The 25,199-nt window shown below is 38.6% G+C and overlaps 1 protein-coding gene across 8 annotated transcripts in view; it reads right to left on the bottom strand.

The window, feature by feature from the left end:
- The window catches only part of LOC106003321 (uncharacterized protein C3orf20 homolog), a 122,707-nt gene extending 97,926 nt beyond the window's left edge, over window positions 1-24,781 (bottom strand). For 2 of the 8 annotated variants that reach the window (XM_045084821.1, XM_045084819.1), the window contains exons 1-4: window positions 23,765-24,545; window positions 23,118-23,203; window positions 5,491-5,951; window positions 1,338-1,436 (exon numbers count right to left, since the gene is read on the bottom strand). In XM_045084821.1, coding sequence (XP_044940756.1) covers window positions 1,338-1,436; window positions 5,491-5,951; window positions 23,118-23,203; window positions 23,765-23,824 — 706 coding nt within the window. In that variant the 5' untranslated portion in view covers window positions 23,825-24,545. Of the gene's footprint in view, window positions 1-1,337; window positions 1,437-5,490; window positions 5,952-23,117; window positions 23,204-23,764 lie in introns of all 8 variants that reach the window. The other 6 variants (XM_045084818.1, XM_045084822.1, XM_045084823.1 and 3 more) reach the window with 5 other exon arrangements.
- Between the last annotated feature and the right edge of the window lie 418 nt (window positions 24,782-25,199).

The raw sequence follows: 25,199 nt of genomic DNA, 5'->3' as shown, positions 1-25,199 counted from the left end.
CATAACCACATTCAGGTTCATTATCATTGGACCATGAGAATCATGCTAACTCTAGATGAGAAGGATTGAACAAACTCCATCCCAGTTTCCTTAAGGGTTCAATAATGTAATTCCAGCTTCTTGCTTTGGGATTCCAATCCTGCCCCTTAATGCTTAAGGCCTTGCTGCTTACTCACAGACTATTCGCTTGCCATTCAATTGCCTCCAGAGGGATTTCCTGTTACTGACTTTACCCACCTATTTGGATTCCTTGACATTTTCATGCTGAACGCTCAGGATAGCTTATGATTTATTTCATTCCTATTTGCTGTTTTGCCATACTTACTGGGCTTGTTCTTAGCATATGCATATTTCCTCAATATCTATCCCACTCCAGTTAGTCCCAGTCATAAATTTTGATTGCTTAATACACCAGATTCAGAAACATATGTAGGGTATTGGGAGGTGTGGGAAGGACATCTGACTCCTAAAATCACATTCTCTAAAAGCAAAAACTTTCAAAGTTCTTAGGTTGTGATGAAAGTTCTTAGGTTATGATAAAAAGGTTACGAAAAGCAAATCTGAGACCCACAGCAGCCAGCCCCAACTCCTACTCACTCCCTAAGCCACATGAAGTTGGCTATATTATGTCTGTATTTCAAGGAATGACAAGGTTCCCTTTCCCAATAATCTATATCCAATCCCTTTTACGTCATTCAGGGATAGACTGTATTCTTTCTAGATTTGTGTGTTCATAATCTTCCTTAAGAAATCTCCTTATAACACTTAAACAATTTTAAAACCAAAGAAGCTTTGGGGCACCTGTGTGGCTCAGTCCTTAAATGTCTGCCTTCAGCTCAGGTCATGATCTCAGGGTCCTGGGATCAAGTCCCACATTGGGCTCTCTGCTCAGTGGGGAGCCTGCTTCTCTCTCTCCCACTCCCCCTGCTTGTGTTCCCTCTCTCACTGTGTCTCTCTCTGTCAAAAAAATAAATAAAATCTTTTAGAAAAAAGAAAAGGAAAACTTTGAAGCTTTGGTTTCTAGTCCAGGTTGGTATGTTTTTGTGATGGAAGGCCCTGGGTGAACAGGCAAGTCATTATTACTGAAGTTGGTTTCTTAGAACCAAGAAGAAAAAAACTCCCAGGGCACCAGAGTGGAGAAATCACGGACACTGGTTTAGAGGTGGTGCATCTGGAAACTTTGACAAGGAATACATGAACTTAAAAGCCTGGCTTTGACTGAGATTGTACTAAGAGGATAACTAGGAGAAGTTTCCAAATTCAGGGAAGGTAAGTGAATTCTCACTCTAGCTGCTCATCAGAGTTGACCCTAATTTGGATGGGTAAAGGGATCTTACCATTTTCTAAACAGATCTTGGATAACAGCGAGAAGTGGATGACAACAGGTAAATTGTTATCCTGGGGTATGTGGGCATTTTGGTTTTGGTCGACAAGAGCTAGGAAAAAAGGAAGGAGAAGGAAGATGAGGGGGGAGAGGAGAAAGAAGACAAAGTGAGTATTTTGCTAGATCATCATCAACACAAAAATCAGTTGTCAACATTTTAATATTATTACCAGGGCATTGGTAAAATTTTTCATAAGAACCCATAATGACCCATGAAATATTTCCATTTGCTCTGGAAATGAAACAGCTTTTTTTAAAAAAAATTTTTTAATTTTTTTATGAAACAGCTTTTTAACTTGAAAATTCCTCTATATAATTTCTTGATTTACTAAAAGACTGTATTATTGGTTTTGTTCTAAGAATAACCATGACTAATACTTATTGAGTACTTACTATATGCCAGCCACTATGCTAAGCACATTACATGCATTATATAATTTATTTCTCTCAACAGAGTTCCACCATTAATCTTCTCATTTTACAGATGAGGACTTCAAGTAAGTCTAGAATAAGACCTGGAAAATTTTCTAGGACTTGTTCTAACAAGTTCCTAGTGATATTGATGCACGGGTTCAGGGACCACACTTTGAGAACCACTACCACAGAGCCTTTCAATCTCTTGATGAACAGCAATCACTTGTCCTTAAAAAGTAAAAATTGTACTGCTTGAATTATCTTGTTAAAGCAAATGTACTGGACTTCATGAACCATCAGGAGTCTATAATAATACCTATATAGTGAAGGGTTACTCTGAGGATCATATGAAAGAATGGAGATGATGATGATGATGATGATGATGATGATGATGATGATAAAAACAACAACAACAAGCACGTAAGCAGAGTCTACCACTGGGTGATGAATGGAAGTGTTGAATCACTCACTATACTGTATGCCTGAAACTAACACGACACCGTCCCTTAATCAGAATTTAAATAAAAACTTTAAACAATAAGTAGTGTCTACTATACTTTGATACTTTTCCAAGTGCTTTAGTGTTAACTTATTTAATATTCAGAATCACCCTGGAAGGTACAATTTGCAGTACCATGTCACAAATAACGAAACTGAGGCAAAGAGGGGTTATGAAATATGCTCAAAATATGTAACTAGTAAGTGCAATAGCCAGGATTTTGACCCAGGAATCCTAAGAGCAAAGGCTTAGTCACTCCAGTAGATTACTTCTCTATCTCAGAGGGGCCTTGTAGAGATAGCTACCACTACTATTTATTCTCATTGCCAAAATCTTCATCACTATTAATTTTAACAGCAGAATGAGAGTTAGGGATAAAGTAGCAGAAAGGACACTATACTGGGAGTTAAAAGACCAGGATTGGGGTCATAGCTCTATCAGAAACCGTGACTTTAGGTAAGTTACTTGATGCTTTGGCATCTCAGTTTTCTCCATAGTGAAACAGAATCCTATCAGCTACTCCACAGGGATATCTGGACAACGAAATTAGATAATGGCTAGAAAGTTCCCTATGATCTGTAAAATATTATAAATGAATATGAATTTAATATTTAAAATATCATTCTTTTGCTACATTGAATTCTGCTTGTATATATTCAACACAATAGGAGTGAAAGTGAGAAATCATAAAGTCCTGAATATAAAGCTACATTCTGGGGATAAAAGTGGGATCTACCAGTACTCTCCGCAATGTAGTGCTAAGCTCTGCTGTGGTTCCTCATCCTTTTTAAATCATGTGTCTGTGCCAGTCACTCATATTTCCCTATCAAGTTTTTTGAAATTATTATCAGCAAAAATTTCAGATCCTTAATGCTTTATTATTATTCTTAACAGTCTCGCCTTTGGTACTTGCAAATGTTCCCTCCCCCACTGCCTTTTTTTGTTGTTGTTGTTATTGTGGATATGTAACACAAAATTTACTATTTAACCATTAAAATATTTTTATTGTGGTTAAATTTTCAAAACATGAAATTTACCATTTTAACCATTTTTAAGTGTATGGTTTTGTAGCATCAGTGAAACTCTGTACCTATTTAGCAATAACTCCCTATCCTTCCCTCCCCACAGCCCCATAGAGACATTCTACTTTCTGTCTCTATGTATTTGATTACTTTAGGTACCTCATGTAAGTAGAGTCATACTTTATTTGTCCTTTTGTTTCTGGCTTATTTCACTTAGCATGATGTCTTCAAGTTTCATCCACATTACTACCTGTATCAGAATGCCATTCCTTTTTAAGGCTGAATAATATTCCATTGTACGTACAAAGCATAATCTGTTTATCCATGCACCTGTCAATGGACATTTGGATTGTTTCCACCTTTTGGCTATTGTGAATAACTGCTATTATTGTTGCTATGAGTATTGGTATACAAACATCTGTTTCAGTGCCTGCTTCCAATTGCCTTTAGTTGAAGATAATTTCATCCAGCCCTCAAATAAGTTTTAAGAAGTTTTTCAAATACAGTGTCTGACACAAAATTAAAAATAATCATATTCACAGGGAGTCAAGAGAACACGAATGAGAATAAGCAGACACAAAAGGAAAACCTAGAAATAAATTCACATAAATATGCCCATCTGATTTTTGAGAAAAATATAAACAGGATAGTGTCTTTGGAAAATAGTTGGAAGGTTTCACATAAAGGTAATCATGGGGGCACCCAGGTAGCTCAGTCGGTTAACTGTCTGCCTTCTGCTCTGGTCATGATCCCAGGGACCTGGGATCAAGCCCCACACTGGGCTCCCTGCTCAGTGGGGAGCCTTCTTCTCCCTCTCCCTTTGCCACTCCCCTGAGTGTGCTCTCTGTCTGTGTCTCTCTGCGTCAAATGGGTAAATAAAATCTTCTTAAAAAAATAAAAACAGGGGTGCCTCAGTGGCTCAGTCATTAACCCCTGCTTATGTTCCCTCTCTTGCTATCTCTCTCTCATCAAATAAATAAATAAAATCTTTTTAAAAATAAAAATAAAATAATAAAAATAAAAGCAAACACATAATTGCCACATAGCCCAGTAATTGAACTTTTGGCAATCTACCAAAGAAAAATCAAAACTTACATTTACACAATTCCTATACATGAGTGTTTTAGCAGCTTTCATAATGGCCCCAAATTGGAAAAAATCCAAACTACCCACAGATCCATCAAAGACTGATTAAACAAACTGGTACATTCACACCATGGAATACTGCAAAGCAATAAAAAGGAACAAACTACTGATATATATGACCTGGGTGTATCTCCAGAACATTAAGCTGACTGAAAAAAGGCAATCACCAAGTTTATACATTGTATGATTCCACTTATATAATATTCTTGAAATGACAAAAATATAGAAATGCAAAACACATAGGTTAAAAGAGGGAGTGGAGAAAGAGGGAAGTGGGTATGGCTTCAGGACATGAATGATCCCTACCTTGACAGAAAAGTTTTGAATCTTAACTGTATCAATGTCAATATCCTGGTTGTGATACTGAACTAGAGTTTTACAAGATGTTGCCTTATGGAGAAAATGGATAAAGGGGATATGGGATTACTCTTTATGTGGGCCTATAATCATCTTAAAATAAAATGTTAATTTAATGGGGTGCCTGGGTGGCACAGTGCGTTAGGCATCTGACCCTTGGTTTTGGCTCAGGTTGTGATCTCAGAGTTGTGATTTAGGGGTTGTAAGATGTAAGAGTTCTGCATTGGGATCCGTGCTGAGCACTGAGTCTTCTTGGGTTTCTCTCTTCCTCTCCCTTTGCCCCTCCCCTCCCCCCCCCTCAAAAAAAAAAGACCCTTAAAAAAAGTTAATTAAAAAAATCATGTATGTGGCTAGCATCATATTTCTGTTAGGCCCTGTACAGTACAGTAAAAGAATTTGTAGGATCCCTTGAGGCAGAGAGTTCCTGTCACATGAAGTATAATAGATGCTTTCAATGAAAGCACTATAAATTTTTATATCTTTCTCCTGACACTAATACTTACTAAATTTACTTCACTAATACTTCACTAATACTTACTAAAATTCTTAACACAAACCAAGTATCACTAATATAATGTTTTGTCAATTTCTCACTCAGTGCTTTTTTATTCTTTTTCTTTTAAACTTGGAGGATTAATTTATAAAACTAACTAATAACTTCTACGTACCAGATGAAGCATCATGGTCTTTTTTTGCTTTCACAAGATGCTTTTCCTTATGATATTCCTCTCTCGAAAAGCTGCTGATTTGGGTCACGGAACTGGGATCTCTTTGCAAGGCAGTGTTTTTCTTCAAGCCTGAACTTTTGGATGCACACTTAGAAGCACCTTCAATAAGATCATGCCAACTGTAATTCATAAGATTTACAATTCCCTCAGGGTAAATAATGTGATACTCTGCATACTTCTGCAGTACCTCCCCAAGTTCATGCAGTATTTCAGAAGCAATGAGTTTATATTCCTCAAATAGATCCTTTTGCAGGTGTGTCTTGGATAATGGGGGAGAAAACTGGGCAACAGTAGGAGTTGTTGAGATGTCAAATGAGTAGAACGCATCTTGCTTCTCAGCTTCAGCTACCGTAGTTAGTCTTTTTTCCTTTAGTTCTTTAGAAAGTATACTCTCTGTATGGCTGTAAAAAACATGTATGAGCCATAAAGGTATTTTATCTTCTTTATCAACTTCTAGAAATCCATCTTAAAATGTATATACCTTAAAAGGTGTACAACATCTGTGAATAAAATTGCTAACTATAACACTTTTCGAAATTAGAAAAAATTGACAGAAATCTAATGACTCATAAGGACATAGCTAAATAAATAATATCATACTCATACAGTGAGCAGCATGAAAAATTGCTTGGAATATTGCTCTTAATAATTTGGGAAAATGCTTATGTTATAATATATAAAGATTATATACAATTGTATATGTGGGGTGTCTTCAAATGTATAATATACATATATCATATATCTGGTAGTACAGAGACTAAATAAATAACCTCCAAAAGTAAATTATCAGGTTGTGGAAGTCATTTTTTATTGTCTTTTTTAGTACTTTTCTTTCTTTCTTCCGTTCCTTCCCCTTTCTTTCTTTTTTTTCTCTTCCTTTCTTTCGTCAGTTCCACGCCTACTTGAACTCACGACCCCAAGAGACTCATATGCAAGAGGCAGCATGCACTACCTTTGAGCCAGCGAGGCACTGTTCTAACTTTTCTTCAATGAATATTTATTATGTTTATACACAGAGGATAAAAACATACGTGTGTGTTGCTTATTCATTACTATTATAAGACAAGACAGAGGCCATTTCTTCCAGAAAGCCTTCCCTGAATTTCTCAAGTTAGTCTACAAACATGTGCTGTGTTCCCTTAGCCTATCATACATACCCCATCAGATGTAACTATATTATACTGAAACTCCAAAGCAGCAACAGAAATGGATCCACAAAGGGACTAGGTGTGTCAGATAATGGAATTTTCAGCCATTGTTTATGAAACAACTATGTATAACATGTTTAAAACTTAAAAGTGTTCTTCCCCTTTTGGTAGTAGCATCGAAGTGATTTAAAGTAACCTTCTCTTGGAGACAACTAGAAAAGCTGCATAAAATTTTTAAAAAGTTCTTAAAGGCTACAGACAGCTAACAAGAGAGTGATAGTCATCACTCAGCTATTACTATCAATATCTGGAAGATGGAATACAAACAGATAAACCCCATATTTTCCCTCCTTGTGGAAAGTAAGGGGTGGGGAAGGAAAACTTACTAATTCTAGAGGAGGCATCTGAGAGACTTAAAGAGTGGTCAGGGCTTTTGATAGCTTTGTAGTAGCTAAGAGTTCAAAATTTGGAGACTAGGGCCCTCCATGGCCGGGTTACTGGTTGAGACCCAAAACGCTGTGTACTAGGAGTAAGGGTTATCCAGAAGTACACCTAGACCAGCTCATTACAACACAGTTTCAAATTATCTCACTTCTTGACATTGAATTAAGGCCACCTCAAAGTGTTCTAATCACAAGCCTCTGACAGAAACAAATGTAAATTTCCTCCAGTGGAAGCTAACTTCATCCTAGCCCTCAAATTATTTTTAAAAATAATTTTCAAATACAATATGTGACACAAAGTGTTTAAAAAAAAGGACTGACAAGGAGTCAGGAGAAAATGAATGAGAGCCAGCAGGAACAGCAATTAATAAAATAGAACCATAGGGAGATACAGAGTTTAAAATAACTCTGCTTACTATGACCAAGGAAATTGAGAACTTCTGCAAAAAACTGAAAACTACATGCATACACCCACATACATGCACACATATAAATAGTGCATATCTGAAAAAGAATCATATAGAAACCATAAAGCTGAAAAATAAAATAACCCAAATTAAGAACTCTGTAGATGGGTTTAACAGCATATTAGACACAAAGCTGAAGGGAAAATTAGTTACAAGAAAGACAAGTCAGAAGAAAATCTTTACAATGAAGTATGGAAAGATAAAATTGAGCAGAACTAAGATTATAAAATACCTATTTATTTAGAGTCATCAAAATTTACTATTAATTTAAAAAATAAAAGGAGATGGGGTGCTTGGGTGGCTCAGCTGGTTGAGTGCTGACTCTTGATTTCATCTCAGGTCATGATCTCGGTGTCATGTCACGGAACTGAGCCCCATATCGGACTCTGCACTCAGCAAGGAGTCTGCTTGGGGTTCCCTCTCTCCCTCACTCTCTGCTCCTCCCACTTCTTGGGCTCTCTCTCAAATCAATATATCTCAAAAAAAAAAAAAAAGATAACATGGAGGAGGATCCTTTTGGTGAATTAAAACGTGTATTATTTGACATACACCATGAATTTACACACATACTCACACACATACATACACACACATAGATGTTGAATATATATGTACGTATATAAATAATTTTACATACTTACAGGTTTTTAAAAGACAGAAATCTTATTTTAATAATCTTCATTAATAACTATAATGACACTATAAATGTGTTTATCACTTTATAGTTAGTTTCTCATATACCATTTTATTCAACTCTCAAAATAACTCTATTAGATAGGTATTACATTATTTCTGTTGCATAGTATTCTATGTATACAAATGTAAAATTATGAACTATTTATTAAATACTAACTTATTGATTTAAAATTTTCAATTATAGGTGGTTGATATTGGACTAGGTATTTCAACAACAGGGAGGTACATCTTTTTTTAAAAAAAAGATCTTATTTATTTATTTGACAGAGAGATAGAAGCATAAGTAGGCAGAGCAGCAGGCAGAGAAAGAGGGAAAAGCATACTTTGCAACAAGTAGGGAGCCCGAAGTGGGACTCAATCCCCGGACACTGAGATCATGACTTGAGTCGAAGGCAGACAACTTAACCGACTGAGACACCCAGTCACCCTGAGAGGTAAATCTTTGATCTCTCTTATTACTGAAGAGGAAATGTATTCAAGGATAAGGACTTTTCAATGAAACTAAATTTAAAAAAATATTTAATATCTTAGTGAGGAGCACTCATCTGGGCCTCTTCAATTTCTTTTGTATATTCTGGAGTATTAAATATAAAAAATGGACTGGGGTTGTCAAATGAACCCAGGAAAATGCCAGTCTAAGCAATATTTCTTGTGACAGTGAACAACTTTCTGAAAATCCTGTGAACTAGGTAGCTCAAGGCCAGAATTCAGCAACGAATAGCCATGGCACAGGATGGGGCAGGATTCAGAGATTTATTTTCTTTGGCTTGTCTGGTGAAGTGTGCATGTAATTTTAAAAATTGGATTAGTTGCCAGTATCTGAGGACCAGAAGTACTCTATGAAAATCCACATTCCAAATTTCTCTTAAAAATGGAAAGAACAGGAGTTTCGATAGGGGAAAGAGTCAAGATGGCAGAGAAGTAGCAGGCTGAGACAACATCAGGTAGCAGGAGATCAGCTAGATAGCTTATCAAACCATTCTGAACACCTACAAATCCAACAGGAGATTGAAGAGAAGAAGAGCAGCAATGCCAGAAACAGAAAATCGACCACTTTCTGAAAGGTAGGACCGGCAGAGAAGTGAATCCAAAGAGAGGGGAAGATAGACCGCAGTGGGGAGGGGCCAGCTCCTGGCAAGCGGCAGAGCAATGGAGCACAAAATCAGAACTTTTAAAAGTCTGCTGCACTGAGGGACATCGCTTCAGATGTTAAGCCGGGGTGAAGCCCACACGGGGACAGTGTGGCCTCAGGTCCCACGGGGTCACAGAAGGATTGGGGCTGAGTGTCACAGAGGTCACAGGTATTAGGGAAAGCCGGCTACAGAGACGAAGCTGAGGAGTGAGCTCTCAACTTGGGGTTACCTTAAATTGTGGTCTGTGGCACAGGACACTACTCTGTGAGGAGAGACCCCACAAGATCCGGGGAGACCGTCCTGGAAGAGCTCAGGGATTTGCGGGGTTCAGAGACTCCAGGTGGGGCTTTGTGCCAGAGATAGAGAAGCTTGGTCACAGACTGGGTGACCTCGCAACATGGCTGGAGGCCAGGGAGACGGGAGTGAGTGAGCGCTTTTCTCCAGGGGTGCACTGAGCAGTGGGCCCCCGAGCTCTTGGTTCCTCCGAGCCAGAGATTGGGAGGCTGCCATTTTCATTCCTGTCCTCCGGAACTCTACAGAAAGCATTCAGGGAACAAAAGCTCCCGAAAGCAAACCGGAGCAGATTACTTAGCCTGACCCCTGGTAAGGGCAGTGCAATTCCGCCTCAGGCAAAGACACTTGAGAATCACTACAACAGGCCCCTCCCCCAGAAGATCAACAAGAAATCCAGCCAAGACCAAGTTCACTTACTGAGAACAGCAGAATTCCAGAGGAGGAGAAAGCAAAGCATGGAATTTATGGCTTTCTCTCCATGATTCTTTAGTCTTGCAAAGTTAATTATTATTAATTTTACATTTTTCTTCTGCTAATTTTTTTTAACTTTTACCCTTTTCTCTTTTAAGGTTTTTAAACTAGTTTATCTTAACAATGTCTTTCATTTAAAAAAAAAATGTTTTTGAACCTTCATTATTATAGCCATATTTTATCCTTCATTGTATCTAACTTTATTTGTTGTATACACATAGGGTTTTTTCTTCTAAAAAAATTTGGGGTACAACTTCTTCAAATAGATCAAAATACACCTTAAACCTAGCACAGGGCTTTGTTCTAGTCTCCAGCCTGAGCAAATTATCTCCACTTTCATTTTCTTTATTCTCTCAACCAACTTATCTTAACTCCTTCTTTAGAAATTTTAAAAAAAGTTGTTTTTCATCTTTATAGTCATATTCCATCCCTTCATTGTGTTTACCCTTATATATGTTTTTCACTCTTTAAAATTTGGGGAGTTAGTTTCTTCTAAGAGACCAAAATACTCCCAAAGTTAAGTGGGTGAGCCTGTTCTATTCACCAGTCTAATATATATATTTTTTTTTTTTATATTTTTTTCTTTATTTTTTTATTTTTTTTATTATTTTTTTTCTGAACTTCTTTTTACCCCCTTTCTTCCCCCCCACAATTTGGGGTCTCTTCTGATTTGGTTAAAGCACATTTTCCTGAGATCTTTGCTACCCTTTTAGTATTTTATTCTCTCCTTCATATATCTTATTTGGATAAAATGACAAGGTGGAAAAAAGAGAAAAAAAGAACAAAAGGCAGTACCGAAGGCTAGGGACCTAATCAATATGGACATTGGTAATATGTCAGATCTAGAGTTCAGAATGACGATTCTCAAGGTGCTACCCAGGCTCAAAAAAGACATGGAAGATATTAGAGAAACCCTGTCTGGAGAAATAAAAGCCCTTTCAGGAGAAATAAAAGAACTAAAATCTAACCAAGTTGAAATTTAAAAAGCTATTAATGAGGTGCACTCAAAAATGGAGGCTCTTACTGCTAGGTTAAATGATGCAGAAGAGAGAATTAGTGATATAGAAGACCAAATGATAGAGAATAAAGAAGCTGAGCAGGGACGCCTGGGTGGCTCAGTTGGTTAAGCAGCTGCCTTCGGCTCAGGTCATGATCCCAGCGTCATGGGATTGAGTCCCACATCGGGCTCCTTGCTCCGCAGGGAGCCTGCTTCTCCCTCTGACTCTGCCTTCCACTCTGTCTGCCTGTGCTCACTCTCACTCTCTCTCTCTTACAAATAAATAAATAAAATCTTTAAAAAAAAAAAGAAGCTGAGCAAAAGAGAGACAAACAACTACTGGACCACGAGGGGAGAATTTGAGAGATAAGTGATAACATGAGATGAAACATTAGAATAATTGGGATTCCAGAAGCAGAAGAGAGGGGAGTAGAATGTATATTGGAGAGAATTATTGTAAAGAATTTCCCTAATATGGCAAAGGGAACAAGCATCAAAATCCAGGAGGCACAGAGAACCCCCGTCAAAATCAATAAGAACAGATCTACACCCCCTCATCTAATAGTAAAATTTACAAGTCTTAGCAACAAAGAGAAAATCCTGAAAGCAGCCTGGGAGAAGAAGTGTCTGTAACATACAATGGTAAAAATATTAGATTGGCAGCAGACTTATGCACAGAGACCTGGCAGGCCAGAAAGAACTGGCATGATATATTCAGAGCACTAAAGGAGAAAAACATGCAGCCAAGGATACTATATCCAACTAAGCTACCATTGAAAATAGAAGGAGAGATAAAAAGCTTCCAGGACAAGCAAAAACTAAAAGAATTTGTAAACACCAAACCAGTTCTACAGGAAATATTTAAAGGGGTCCTCTAAGCAAAGAGAGAGCCTAAAAGTAGTAGTTTAGAAAGGAACAGAGACAATATGCAGTAACAGTCATCTTACAGGCAATACAACTGCACTAGATTCATATCTCTCAATAGTTACCCTGAATGTAAATGGGCTAAATGCCCCAATCAAAAGACAAGGGGTATCAGAATGGATAAAAAAACAAAACCCATCAATATGCTGTCTACAGGGGCACCTGGGTGGCTCAGTGGTTAAAGCTTCTGCCTTTGGCTCAGGTCATGATCCCAGGGTCCTGGGATTGAGCCCCCGAATTGGGGCTGTCTGCTCAGCAGGAAGACTGCTGAGAACTTTCTCTCTGCCTGCCTCTCTGCCTACTTGTGATCTCTCTCTGTCAAATAAATAAATTTAAAAAAAAATATGCTGTCTACAAGAAACTCATGTTAGACCCAAAGACACTTCCAGATTTAAAGTGAGGGGCTGGAAGACAATTTACCATGCTAATGGACATCAAAAGAAAGCTGGGGTGGTAATCCTTATATCAGATCAATTAGATTTTAAGCCAAAGACTATAATAATAAATGAGGAAGAACAGTATATCATACTCAAAGGGTGTGTCCAACAAGAAGATCTAAAAATTTTAAATATCTATGCCCCTAACATGGGAACAGCCAAGTATAGAAACCAATTAATAACAAAATCAAGTAAACACATTGACCATAATACAATAATAGTAGGGGACTTTAACACTCCCCTCACTGAAATGAACAGATCATCCAAGCAAAAGATCAACAAGGAAATAAAGGCCTTAAATGACGCACTGGACCAGATGGACATCACAGATATATTCAGAACATTCCATCCCAAAGCAACAGAATACATATTCTTCTCTAGTGCACATGGAACATTCTCCAGAATAGATCACATCCTGGGTCATAAATCAGGTCTCAACCAGTCTCAAAAGATTGGGATCATTCCCTGCATATTTTCAGACCACAGTGCTCTGAAGCTAGAACTCAATCACAAGAGGAAATTTGGAAAGAGCCCAAATACATGGAGACTAAAGAGCATCCTTCTAAAGAATGAATGGCTCAACCAGGAAATTAAAGAAGAATGGAAAAAATTAATAGAAACAAATGAAAAATGAAAACACAACGGTTCAAAATCTGTGGGACACAGCAAAAGCAGTCCTGAGAGGAAAATATATAGTGATACAAGCCTTTCTCAAGAAACAAGAAAGGTCTCAAATACATAACCTAACCCTATACCTAAAGGAGCTGGAGAAAGAACAACAAAGAAAGCCTAAACCCAGCAGGAGAAGAGAAATAATATAGATCAGATCAGAAATCAATGAAATAGAAACCAAAAAAACAACAGAACAAATCAATGAAACTAGGAGCTGTTTCTTTGAAAGAATTAATAAGATTGATAAACCCCTGGCCAGACTTATCAAAAAGAAAAGAGAAAGGACCCAAACTAATAAAATCATGAATGAAAGAGGAGCGATCACAACCAACACCAAAGAAATACAAACAATTATAAGAACATATTATGAGCATCTCTACACCAGCAAATTTCATGATCTGGAAGAAATGGATGCATTTCTAGAGACATATAAACTACCACAACGGAACCAGGAAGAAACAGAACACCTGAACAGACCCATAACCAGTAAGGAGATTCAAACAGTCATCAAAAATCTCCAAAAATCTCCAAAAATCTCCAGGGCCAGACGGCTTCCCAGGGGAATTCTAACAAACATTTAAAGAAGAATTAATTCCTATTCTCCTGAGACTGTTCCAAATAATAGAAATGGAAGGAAAATTTCCAAACTCATTTTATGAGGCCAACATCACCTTGATCTCAAAACCAGACAAAAATCCCATCAAAAAAGAGAATTACAGACCAATATCCTCGATGAACCCAGATGTGAAAATTCTCACCAAAATACTAGCCAATAGGATCCAACAGTACACTAAAAGGATTATTCACCACGACCAAGTGGGATTTATTCCAGGGCTGCAAGGTTGGTTCAACATCTGCAAATCAATCAATGTGATACAATACATTAATAAAAGAAAGAATAAGAACCATATGATACTCTCAAAAGATGCTGAAAAAGCTTTTGACAAAGTACAGCATCCCTTCCTGATCAAAACTCTTCAAAGTGTAGTGACAGAAGGCACATACCTCAATATCATCAAAGCCATCTATGAAAACCCCACCATAAAAATCATCTCAATGGAGAAAAACGGAGTGCTTTTCTGCTAAGGTCAGGAACACTGCACCGATGTCCATTATCATCACTGCTATTCAACATAGTAATAGAAGTCTTAGCCTCGGGATGCCTGGGTGGCTCAGTGTGTTCAAGCCTCTGCCTTCGGCTCAGGTCATGATCTCAGTGTCCTGAGATTGAGCCCAGCATCGGGCTCTCTGCTCAGCAGGAAGCCTGCTACCCCTCTGTCTCTCTCTGCCTTTCTCTCTGCCTACTTGTGATCTCTGTCTGTCAAACAAAAAGAAATTAAAGAAATTTGGCAAAGAAGAAGTCAAACTACCACTCTTTGCAGATGATATGATGCTATATTTGGAAAACCCAAAAGACTCCACTCTAAAACTGCTAGAACTTATACAGGAATTCAGTAAAGTGTCAGGATATAAAATCAATGCACAGAAATCAGCTACATTTCTTTACACCAACAACAAGACAGAAAAAAGAGAAATTAAGGAGTCAATCCCATTTATAATTGCACCCAAAACCATAAGAAACCTAGGAATAAACCTAACCAAAGAGGCAAAGAATCTATATTCAGAAAACTATAAAGTACTCATGAAAGAAATTGAGGAAGACACAAAGAAATGTTCCATGATTATGGACTAGAGAACAAATATTGTGAAAATGTCTATGTTACCTAAAGCAATCTACACATTTAATGCAATCCCTATCAAAATCCCATCCATTTTTTTCAAAGAAATGAAACAAATAATCCTAAAATTTATATGGAGCCAGAAAAGAACTCGAATAGCCAGAGGAATATTGAAAACGAAAGCCAAAGTGGGTGGCTTCACAATTCCAGACTTCAAGCTCTATTTCAAAGCTGTCATCATCAAGACAGTATGGTACTGGCACAAAAACAGACATATAGGTCAAAGGAACAGAATAGAGAACCCAGAAATAGACCCTCAACTCTATGGTCAACTCATCTTCGACAAAGCAGGAAAGAATGTCCAATGGAAAAGTGACAGTCTCTTCAACAAATGGTGTTGGGAAAATTGAAAATCAAAAATTTTCAATTTTTGAAAATAGACTCAAAATGGATGAAGGACCTCAATGTGAGAAAGGAATCCATCAAAATCCTTGAGGAGAACACAGGCAGCAACGTCTTTGACCTCAGCCACAGCAACTTCTTCCTAGGAACATCACCAAAGGCAAGGGAAGAAAGGGCAAAAATGAACTACTGGGACTTCATCAAGATCAAAAGCTTTTGCACAGCAAAGCAAACAGTTAACAAAACCAAAAGACAACTGACAGATGGGAAAAGATATTTGCAAATGACATATCAGATAAAGGGCTAGTATCTAAAATCTATAAAGAGCTTATCAAACTCAACACCCAAAGAACAAATAATCCAATCAAGAAATGGGCAGAGGACATGAACAGACATTTCTGCAAAGAAGACATCCAGATGGCCAACAGACACATGAAAAAGTGCTCCATATCACTTGGCATCACGGAAATACAAATCAAAACCACAATGAGATACCACCTCACCCCAGTCAGAATGGCTAAAATTAACAAGTCAGGAAATGACAGATGCTGGCGAGGATGCGGAGAAAGGGGAACCCTCCAACACTGTTGGTGGGAATGCAAGCTGGTGCAGCCACTCTGGAAAACAGCATGGAGGTTCCTCAAAATGTTGAAAATAGAACTACTGAAACTTTGTACTCATTAAACATTAACTCTCTATTCCCTGTGGACGTTCAGAGCATTCCACCTCACAATATGCCACTTTGACATGGTGATTATTTTGAGTTAAAGGCATATGAAAAACAGCAAATGCAACAAGTGCATTCTGACCTTCCTTTTTCTTCCTGAAAGCAGGACCTAAAACTCTCATGTGAAGTATGCCCTCCTTATATCAGAGGAAGAAACATTCCTGTCATCAGAGAGGAAGTTGAGCCCAGGAAAAATCTGTATAAACAGACTTGGTTAAACTCTTACCTTCCACATCAGAATTTCTCTAGGATTAACTGCTCTATTCCAATCTCTTTGTCTTGTCACATTCTCACAGTTTATTGCTTTGTCCAACCTACTATATAAGCATTTGGGTCAAATTGTCTGGGTCTTCTTCTTGGGAGGGCTCCTCTATACATGTAAAAATTGGTAGATAAAATTTATATCTTTATCTCTTACTGATCTGTCTTCTGTCCATCTCAGCAGGAGACTCTGAGAGGATAAGAGAAGAAATTATATACCCTATACCTTTATACCCTATTCCCTCATCCCCTAGGCCCTGGTAACCACCATTCTATTTCCTGTCCCTGTGATTTTGACTACTCTATGAACTTCATGTAGGAGGAAGTATACAATATTTGTTCATTTGTGGCTGTCTTATTTCACTTAGCATAATGTCTTTAAGGTTCAACCTCATTGTAGCATGTCAGAATCTCCTTCCTTCTGAAGGCTGAGTAACATTTTATTGTATGTGTGTACCATACTTCGTTTGTCAATGGACTTGAGTTGCTGCCACCTTTTGGCAATTATGCTACTGCTACTATGAACATGGGTGTACATTATCTGTTGAAGTCCCTGCTTTCACTTCTAGAATTGGAATTGCTGGATCATGTAATTCTATGTTTATTTTTTTGAGGAAATACCATATCATTTTCTACAGCAACTGCACCATTTCACAGTCCCATCAGCAGTGTAAAGGAGTTCCAATTTCTCCACATCCTTGCCAACACTTGCTACCCTCTATTTTCTATTTTGTTAAAGATTTATTTATTTATTTTAAAGGTGGGGGGACACAGGGAGAGAGAATATTTCAAGCAGAGTCCCCACTGAGTTCCGAGCCCGACTGGGGGCTCAAAACTCATGACCCTGAAATCATGAACTGAGCCAGAATCAAGAGTCAGACGCTTAACTGACTGAAGTACCAGGTGCCCCTGTTTTTGTTTTTTAATAGTCATTCTAGTTGGTGTGAAGTGGTATAGATAGAGTTAAAGTTGTTTTGCTTTGAAAGAGCAAAGCTCTGAAAGTTGTTTATATTTGTTCCCATTCTGTATTCAAACCACTCTACAGGTCCCCACATCTCCACACATAAGCCTCTTTCAAGATCACCAAAATCCTTGATCATGCTGAATCCAATGGTCACTATTCAGTCTTCAACTCACACAACTCCCATGTAGTATTTGACATAACTGAACACTCTTAAAACATTTTCTTCATTTGTTTTTCTTTTTTTGTTTTTTAAGATCTTGTCTATTTATTTGAGAGAGAGAGAGAGAGAGAGAGCACAAGCAGTGGGGAGGGGCAGAGCAGAAGGAGAAGCAGACTCCCTGCTGAACAGTGAGCCCTATATGCGACTCGATCTAGGACCCTGGGATCATGACCTGAGCTAAAGGCAGATGACTTTTTTTTTTTTTTTTTTTAGATTTTATTTATTTATTTGACAGAGAGATCACAAGTAAGCAGGGGCGGTGGGGTTGCGGAGCAGGCACCCTGCTGTGCAGAGAGCTCGATGTGGGACTCGATCCCAGGACCCTGAAATCATGACCTGAGCCGAAGGCAGAGGCTTAACCCACTAAGCCACCCAGGCACCTCCGAAAGCAGATGCTTAACTGACTAAGCCACCCAGGCACCCTTCATTTGGTTTTCTGAATACCACTTTCTCTATGTTCTCTTCCCTCACTGGATATTACTTCTCCAACTCTTTTGCTGGTTTCTTGTCAACTTTGCCCTCTCACACCTCTCTTCTTCTCTCTACCTATATTTCCCATGTAATCTTACCCAACTGAAAGGCTTTAAAAATCATTTAGACCTTGACAACTCACAAATGTATATATCCAGCTCTGATCTCCCACCTGACCTCCAGATTTGGGTACCCAACTTCCTACATAACACATCTAATAAGCATTTCAAGCTCAACTTAGCCAACATGTTTAAAAAATGAACTCCTGGCTTTTCCCACCAAACCTGTTCTTCCCTTAGTTTTTACTTACTTCAATAAACAACAGTTCCATTCTTCCAACTGCTCAGGCCAGGAGTTATCTTTGGAAACTTTATCTTTTCTTCCTCTCATTCCATAACAAACCTAGTCATCTCTGCCTGAAACTATATCCAGAATGCAACCTCATTGTCCTTCTTTCACAGCTATCTAGATAGCCCCTAGATAGTTGATATAATAAAATCCAGGAGGATAATCAAGCACATTTTCTGGACACCGTTGCAGAGAATACGCAGAGAAGAAGACACAGTCCTTCCCTTTTTGGGACCTTAAAACCTGTAATCTGATTACCATGTTTATTCCTTCATTCAACAAAAACTGATTTCACTACACTATCAGAGGCATGAATAAAAGTTAACTTTAAATGGGCTGTGCTTTGAAATGTTCTCTAAACCAGTTACTCAAAGATTTCTAAGACAGCTACCTGAGTTATTACAATTTAAAAGCGTTTTCTTGGGGGCTTGGGTGGCTCAGTGGGTTAAGCCGCTGCCTTCGGCTCAGGTCATGATCTCAGGGTCCTGGGATCGAGTCCCGCATCGGGCTCTCTGCTCGGCAGGGAGCCTGCTTCCCTCTCTCTCTCTCTCTCTCTCTCTGCCTGCCTCTCCATCTGCTTGTGATTTCTCTCTGTCAAATAAATAAATAAAGTCTTTTAAATAAATAAATAAATAAATAAATAAAAGCGTTTTCTTCCATCAAGTCAATGTGGTAAAACATGTCAACACTCATTGGAATTTCACCTGAATAAAGTTTTTTTAAAACGGTAAACAATGGACATTGGGGAAGGTATGTACTATGGTGAGCGCTGTAAATTGTATAAGACTGATCAATCACAGACCTGTACCCCTGAAACAAATAATACACTATAAGTTAATAATAAATAAATAAACAAATAAATAAATAAAATGGTAAACAGCACTACAGAGCCATTTGCATTTTTCTTCTAAAGAATAATTCCATTCACATCATTTGAAAAATAATACTAGTTTCCCAACTAGGTATTTAATGTAAAATAAAATGGAATTTTTTTTAAAGATAGAAAGGCATTTTAATTGGCATGAGAATTCTAAATTTAGGGGTACCTGGGTGGCTCAGTAGGTTGAGTGTCTGCCTTTGGCTCAGGTCATGATCTCAGGGCCCTGGAATTGAGTCCTGCATGCTCCTCCCTGTTCAGCGGGGAGCCTGCTTCTTCCTCTCCTTCTGCCTCTCCCTCCCTCCTCCTGCTCATACTCTCTCTCAAATAAATAAATAAAATCTTAAAAAAAAAATTCTAGAGGATCCTGGGTGGCTCAGTGAGTTAAGCCACTGCCTTCAGCTTAGGTCATGATCTCAGGGTCCTGGGATCGAGCCCCACATCGGGCTCTCTGCTCAGTGAGGAGCCTGCTTCCCACCCCCAACCCCCGCCTACTTGTGATCTCCCTCTCTGTCAAATAAATAAATAAAATCTTTTAAAAAAAAATTCTAAATGTAGATCTTAAATCTTTGATCTCTAGGCATTGTTTATATTTTCATTGATATTTAAAAGATGGAAGACCCATTTTTAAAAACTTTAAATATATTATTATAATAATAACTCACTAAATTTCTATATCTCTTTCTAGCTTTCAAAGTTGCTTTCATAAACATCATTTTATCAAACTCTAATACTAATCCTATGAGTCAGCTATTGTGTTATCTTCATTTTAAGATATTTTCTTTGTAACATCTTGTAAATATGGATTCATGATTTTCAGATTAGTCTACTGCTCAAATAAAATGATAAAAACTCTACTTACTACAATAATAATATTAATAGGGTGCCTGGCTGGCTCAGTGGGTTAAGCCACTGCCTTCAGCTCAGGTCGTGACTTCAGGGTCCTGGGATCAAGTCCCGCATTGGGCTCTCTGCTCCGCAGGGAGCCTGCCTCCTCTTCCTCCTCTTTTTCTCTCTGCCTGCCTATCTGCTTGCTTGTGATCTCTCTCTGTCAAATAAATAAATAAAATCTTAAAATAATAATAAAAATAATATTAATGCAATATTATATTACTAATGTAATCATATATGATTATATTGTTATATATTATATATAATATTACTAATATAATAATATTAATGGTAATTAGTATTACCATTTATTAATTACCTCAGTTTTATCATATGTAAAATAAGGTCAATAATTCTACCTCCTTCAAAGGGTTGATAAGAAATATATGCACTTAAAACATAATATTTATATGTCTGGTTTATTTTTCAGATAGAGGCTCAAATGACAGACTGTCCATTTCAAAACCAGACTTAACAATCTTAACAAGAGATAATCAACAAACAGGGAGCTTGGGTGGCTCAGTCAGTTAAAAGTCTGCCTTTAACTCAGGTCGTGATCCCAGGGTCCTGGGATTAGGCCCCGCATCAGGCTCCCTGCTCAGCGGGGGGCCTGCTTCTCCCTCTGCCTTCTGTTCCTCCTACTTGTGCTCTCTGTCAAATAAATAATTAAAACTTTAAAAAAAAGATAATCAATAATGAAGGTCTTGGGACCTGGCCCAGTCTTAAAGTAGCCCCACCTCTCTGTGGTAGGCACCACATGTGTGAAGAAATGATTCATTCATTCAAGAAATATTCATCAGGCACAGTTCTGGGCGCTGGAGAGATACGGTGAAGAGGACATAACTCTGCCCCCATGGACCTTATACTATAATTGGGGAAAGACAGGAAGGAAAACATGAAGGAAGAAGAGGGAGGGCAGAGACAAGGAAAGGAAAGAAAAAGTATGGATAGTGGTAACTGTGACGATAAAAATAAAACAAGACACTATAATAGAATGATGGGGGGTGTATGTTTGGCTGCTTTGGATTGGGAGATCAGCGATGGTCTTTCTGAGGAGGCGACATTTGCACTGAAACTAGAATAATGGTCAGGAAGAACTAATATGGCAGAAAAATATTCAAAGCAGAGTGTACAGCAAAAGCAAAGAACCAAAAGGAGGAATGGGTTTGGTTGTTTAAGGAACAGATAGGCTAAAATGGCTGGGGAACAAGTGACATGGCACGGTACTTGAGGAGGATGGAGGACCTACAGGAGAGGAAATGACAGAAGGACTTGCAGTTCATGGTAAGAAATGTGGATTTTATTCCTGGTATAGGGGCAACAGTAGGATAGCCAATGGCATGTTTCTAGGTAGAGTGAACAGAAGCAATGCATTAAATGAGAAAGCCAGGCAGCCAATAAAGCCCTAGATAAACAGACCTACCTATTGCCCATATGACAACCTGAACTCCTTTACTGAGTGCCAATTATAAGCCAAGCACTGTGAATGCAAAATAACCAAGTTACGTTGCATTGCTTTTCAAGCAGAAAGAGTTGGAAATGAAGAAATGATAGACTTCTGAAAAGAGCAGCAACTTGCAGTGGTCTTGAGAAGTTATAGCAGGCTCGAAACAAACAAATTAGTGTATATCAGGGTTTCTCAACTGACATTTTGGACTAGACAATTCTCTGTTGTGGGGGCTGTCCTGTGCATTGTAGGATGTTTAGCAACATCCCTGGTCTCTACCCACTAGATAACAACAGCACCACGCCCCTAAACATGACAGCCCAAAATGCCTTCAGATATGGCCAATGTCCCTTACCGGGCAAAATCACCATTGCTTGAGAACTTATTGGTATAACTGACAGCTTTAACCCTATACAATCTTGAGACATATGGTCTTTTTTTTTTTTTTTCTTTTAATTCATTTATCAGACGGGGATCCCAAGTAGGCAGAGAGGCAGGCGGGGGGTAGAAGGGCAGAAGCAGGCTCCCTTCTGAGCAGAGAGCCCAATGCGGGGCTCGATCCCAGGTCCCTGGGACCACGACCTGAGCCAAAGGCAGAGGCTTTAACCCACTGAGCCACCCAGGCGCCCAAGACATATGTTCTAAGACAGGTTGGAGTATTTTAATTTCCAAGTTTAAGAAATTGTAGTAGTAGTAGGTAAAAACATTGTGAAAAGTTTAGTTCCATTATTTCATTTACCTTTGAGGGCAGACACAATTCCATGATTATTAAGTTAAAAATCTCTCTTAAGCCCATTCTATGTGCCAAGAATTGCTTTTGGGACTGGATATATAAATGGTCAAGTAGATTAAAAAATCTTCCCTTGGGGTGCAGAGTGGCTCAGTCAGTTAAGTGACCGATTCTTGGTTTCAGCTCAGGTCATGATCTCAGGGTGGTGACATCAAGACCCGCAACTACTCTGTGCTCAGCATGGAGTCTGCTTGGGATTCTCTCCCTTTCCCTCCCTCTCTGCACTACTTCCCCACCTCACCACCCCCCTCCCTTAGCTCTGGGAAGCTCTTTCCCTCTCTCCCTCTCTCTCTCTCCAATAAAAATATATAAATAATTTTTTTCCCCTTATAGACCTGATACTCTCATGGGAGATGTAGGGCAAATGACATAGGAATGACATTTAGAATGTTAAAGAGTGGTAACTGCAAGAGGACAGTTAGGAAGAGGGATAGAGAATGCCAAGGTAGGGAAAGATAGAAATGTGAAATAGGAAAATCTCAAAAAAGTGATATTTAAGTAAAGACTTAAAAGGAACAGAAAGCATAGAGAACATCTGGTACAAAATCCCTAAAGCAAGAGAGGGGTTGGGTTTGTTGTAGAATAACCAAAAAAGCCAAACCAGAGTGGCTGCTCAGCTATGACAAATTATGCTTCAATTAACCTCTGATCTGGCTAGAATAAAGTTTTCTGATTGGCTTCATGGTCAGCTTTGAAACGGAAAATATCCTGATATAGTTTCTTGAGGACTGGGGTACAGGGTAGAGAAGCACTGGTCCTGAGTGCCTTAAAACTCTTTGAAAATGTAAAGTAATTCCAGATATTTTACCTATAAGTAGCTCCTGAGGTGTGTCTCAAATAGAGGAAATGGTCTTCACACTCTCTCTTTTTCCATTTCTTTCTTTTTGGTTTCATCTAAAATGAAAGCAAATTTTCTGATTAAAACACGGAAAAATATTGGTCCAAAGTGAATTATTTTTAGAAAAGTAAATTATAGGGGGCGTCTGGGTGGCTCAGTCTGTTTAATGTCTGCCTTCAGCTCAGGTCAGGATTTCTGGGCCCTGGGATCAAGCCCCACATCAGGCTTCCTGCTCAGCAGGGAGTCTGCTTTTCTCTCTCTCTCCTTCTGCCCCTCCGCATGGCTAATTCTCTCTCTCTCTCTCTCTCTCTCAAATAAATAAATAAAATCTAAAAAAAGAGAGAGAGAGAGAGGGAGATATGGTGTCTGGGTGGCTCAGTTGTTAATCATCCACCTTCTGCTCAGGTCATGATTCCCAGATCCTGGAATCAAGCCCTGCGTCAGGCTCCCTGCTTGGAGGGAAGCCTGCTTCTCCCTCTCCCACTCTCCCTGCTTATGTTCCCTCTCTCATTGTCTCTCTCTCTCTGTCAATTAAATAAATAAATAAAATCTTTTTTTTTTTTTTAAAGAGAGAGAGACGTCAACTATAATTTGCTGAGATTGAGATGTATTATTACCTGATCGAAGAAATAGATGGGCTCAATGTCCAAAGATTTAACTTCAGTCAAGTCTCCCATTCTGCTATGAGATCTAAGAAGGAGAAATTAGAACTCTGACAAGTTATCATGTTTGTGGCTGATATTTCAAAGTACTTCATAGTTTTAAAGTTTAGATATTTTATTTTCAATTAAATATTTAAAAATTTTGGGACGGGGGAATACAACTCTTCCTTTATCTACAGTTTCACCTCATGGGCTATCAGCTCAACATAAATGTGATCAGAAGGATCACATGCTATGGGCAAATAACATGTCACTGCCAAGTTTCTCAACCTTGGCACCACTGACATTTTGAATCAGATGATTCTTTGTGGTAAGAAGCTACCTTGTGTCTTGTACGATGTTCAGCAGCATACCTGGTCTCTACCTACCAGACACCAGTAGCACACCTTTTTACCCAGTGCTGACAAAAAAAACGTGTCTCCTGACATTGCCAACTATCTCTTGGAAATCAAAACTGCCCCTGGTAGAGAATGACTATGCCAATGCAATGGCCAAGAAAAAAGGTTTGATGTGGAAGGAACTAGTGAAGATAAGTAACACTGCTGATGACACTCAAAATGTGGTCCCTGGACAAGGGGCCTCAGCATCACCTGGGACTTTATTATAAATGCAAATCCACACTCAAATTTAATGTATACTGTGTCAGAATCCCGGGGGTGGTATCCAAGTGTCTGTGGTTGAACAAGCCCTCCAGGTGATTCTGAAAAATGCCCAAGTTTGGGAAGCACTGACCAAGGTGACCCATTTTACCAAGCAGGCTGTGAAAACCACTCTCGTGACTGGAGGAGAAAGTCTGGGGCTGGCTAACCCAAAGTTAACGGGTCTCCTGGATTTGCAATGGAAAAGATGGATCAGCACACAGTGGAGGACCTGGTAGCAGCCACAGCATCAATGGACTGGGAAATGTGATGGATTAGGGATTGTTAGCTACTACTATTATTATTAAAGAAAATGTTCAGAGGCCCAGGTTGGACTAGCTCTTCCTTAAAAAGAAGTTGGAGAATCCAAAATGAAGATTGGAGGGAGAACAAAACTTGTATCTACCTAAACATCTGCATCTCACTGTCCTGCCAGAGTAGCTGAAGATTCTGCTTCGAGTAAATTCAGTATCTAAAAAATCCTTCATTAAAATGTAAAAATATAGGCATTTACATTGTAACATGTTATATACATTCATGAAAAACCTCATGTCCTGCAATATTGTGCACTAAAAATAAAAGGGTTTATGGGAAAAATAAGGTAGGGCACACCACTTAAAATCTATGCTGCTTTGGAACCAGAGCAAAAAACAAAAGCAAAAACAAAAAAACACATGCCAATAATTGGCACCTCAGGAGAAACTTAAACAGCTCAGGCAGGCACTTATAGCCAGATGAGGGGTGCCTGGGTG

Source organism: Mustela putorius, unplaced genomic scaffold (assembly GCF_011764305.1).
Source record: "Mustela putorius furo isolate JIRA1106 unplaced genomic scaffold, ASM1176430v1.1 tig00000788_pilon_pilon_pilon, whole genome shotgun sequence".
NCBI classification, from domain to species: Eukaryota; Metazoa; Chordata; class Mammalia; order Carnivora; family Mustelidae; genus Mustela; species Mustela putorius.
The sequence above is the reverse complement of the archived record's forward strand: the minus strand, read 5'-3'. Positions and strand labels throughout refer to the sequence as shown.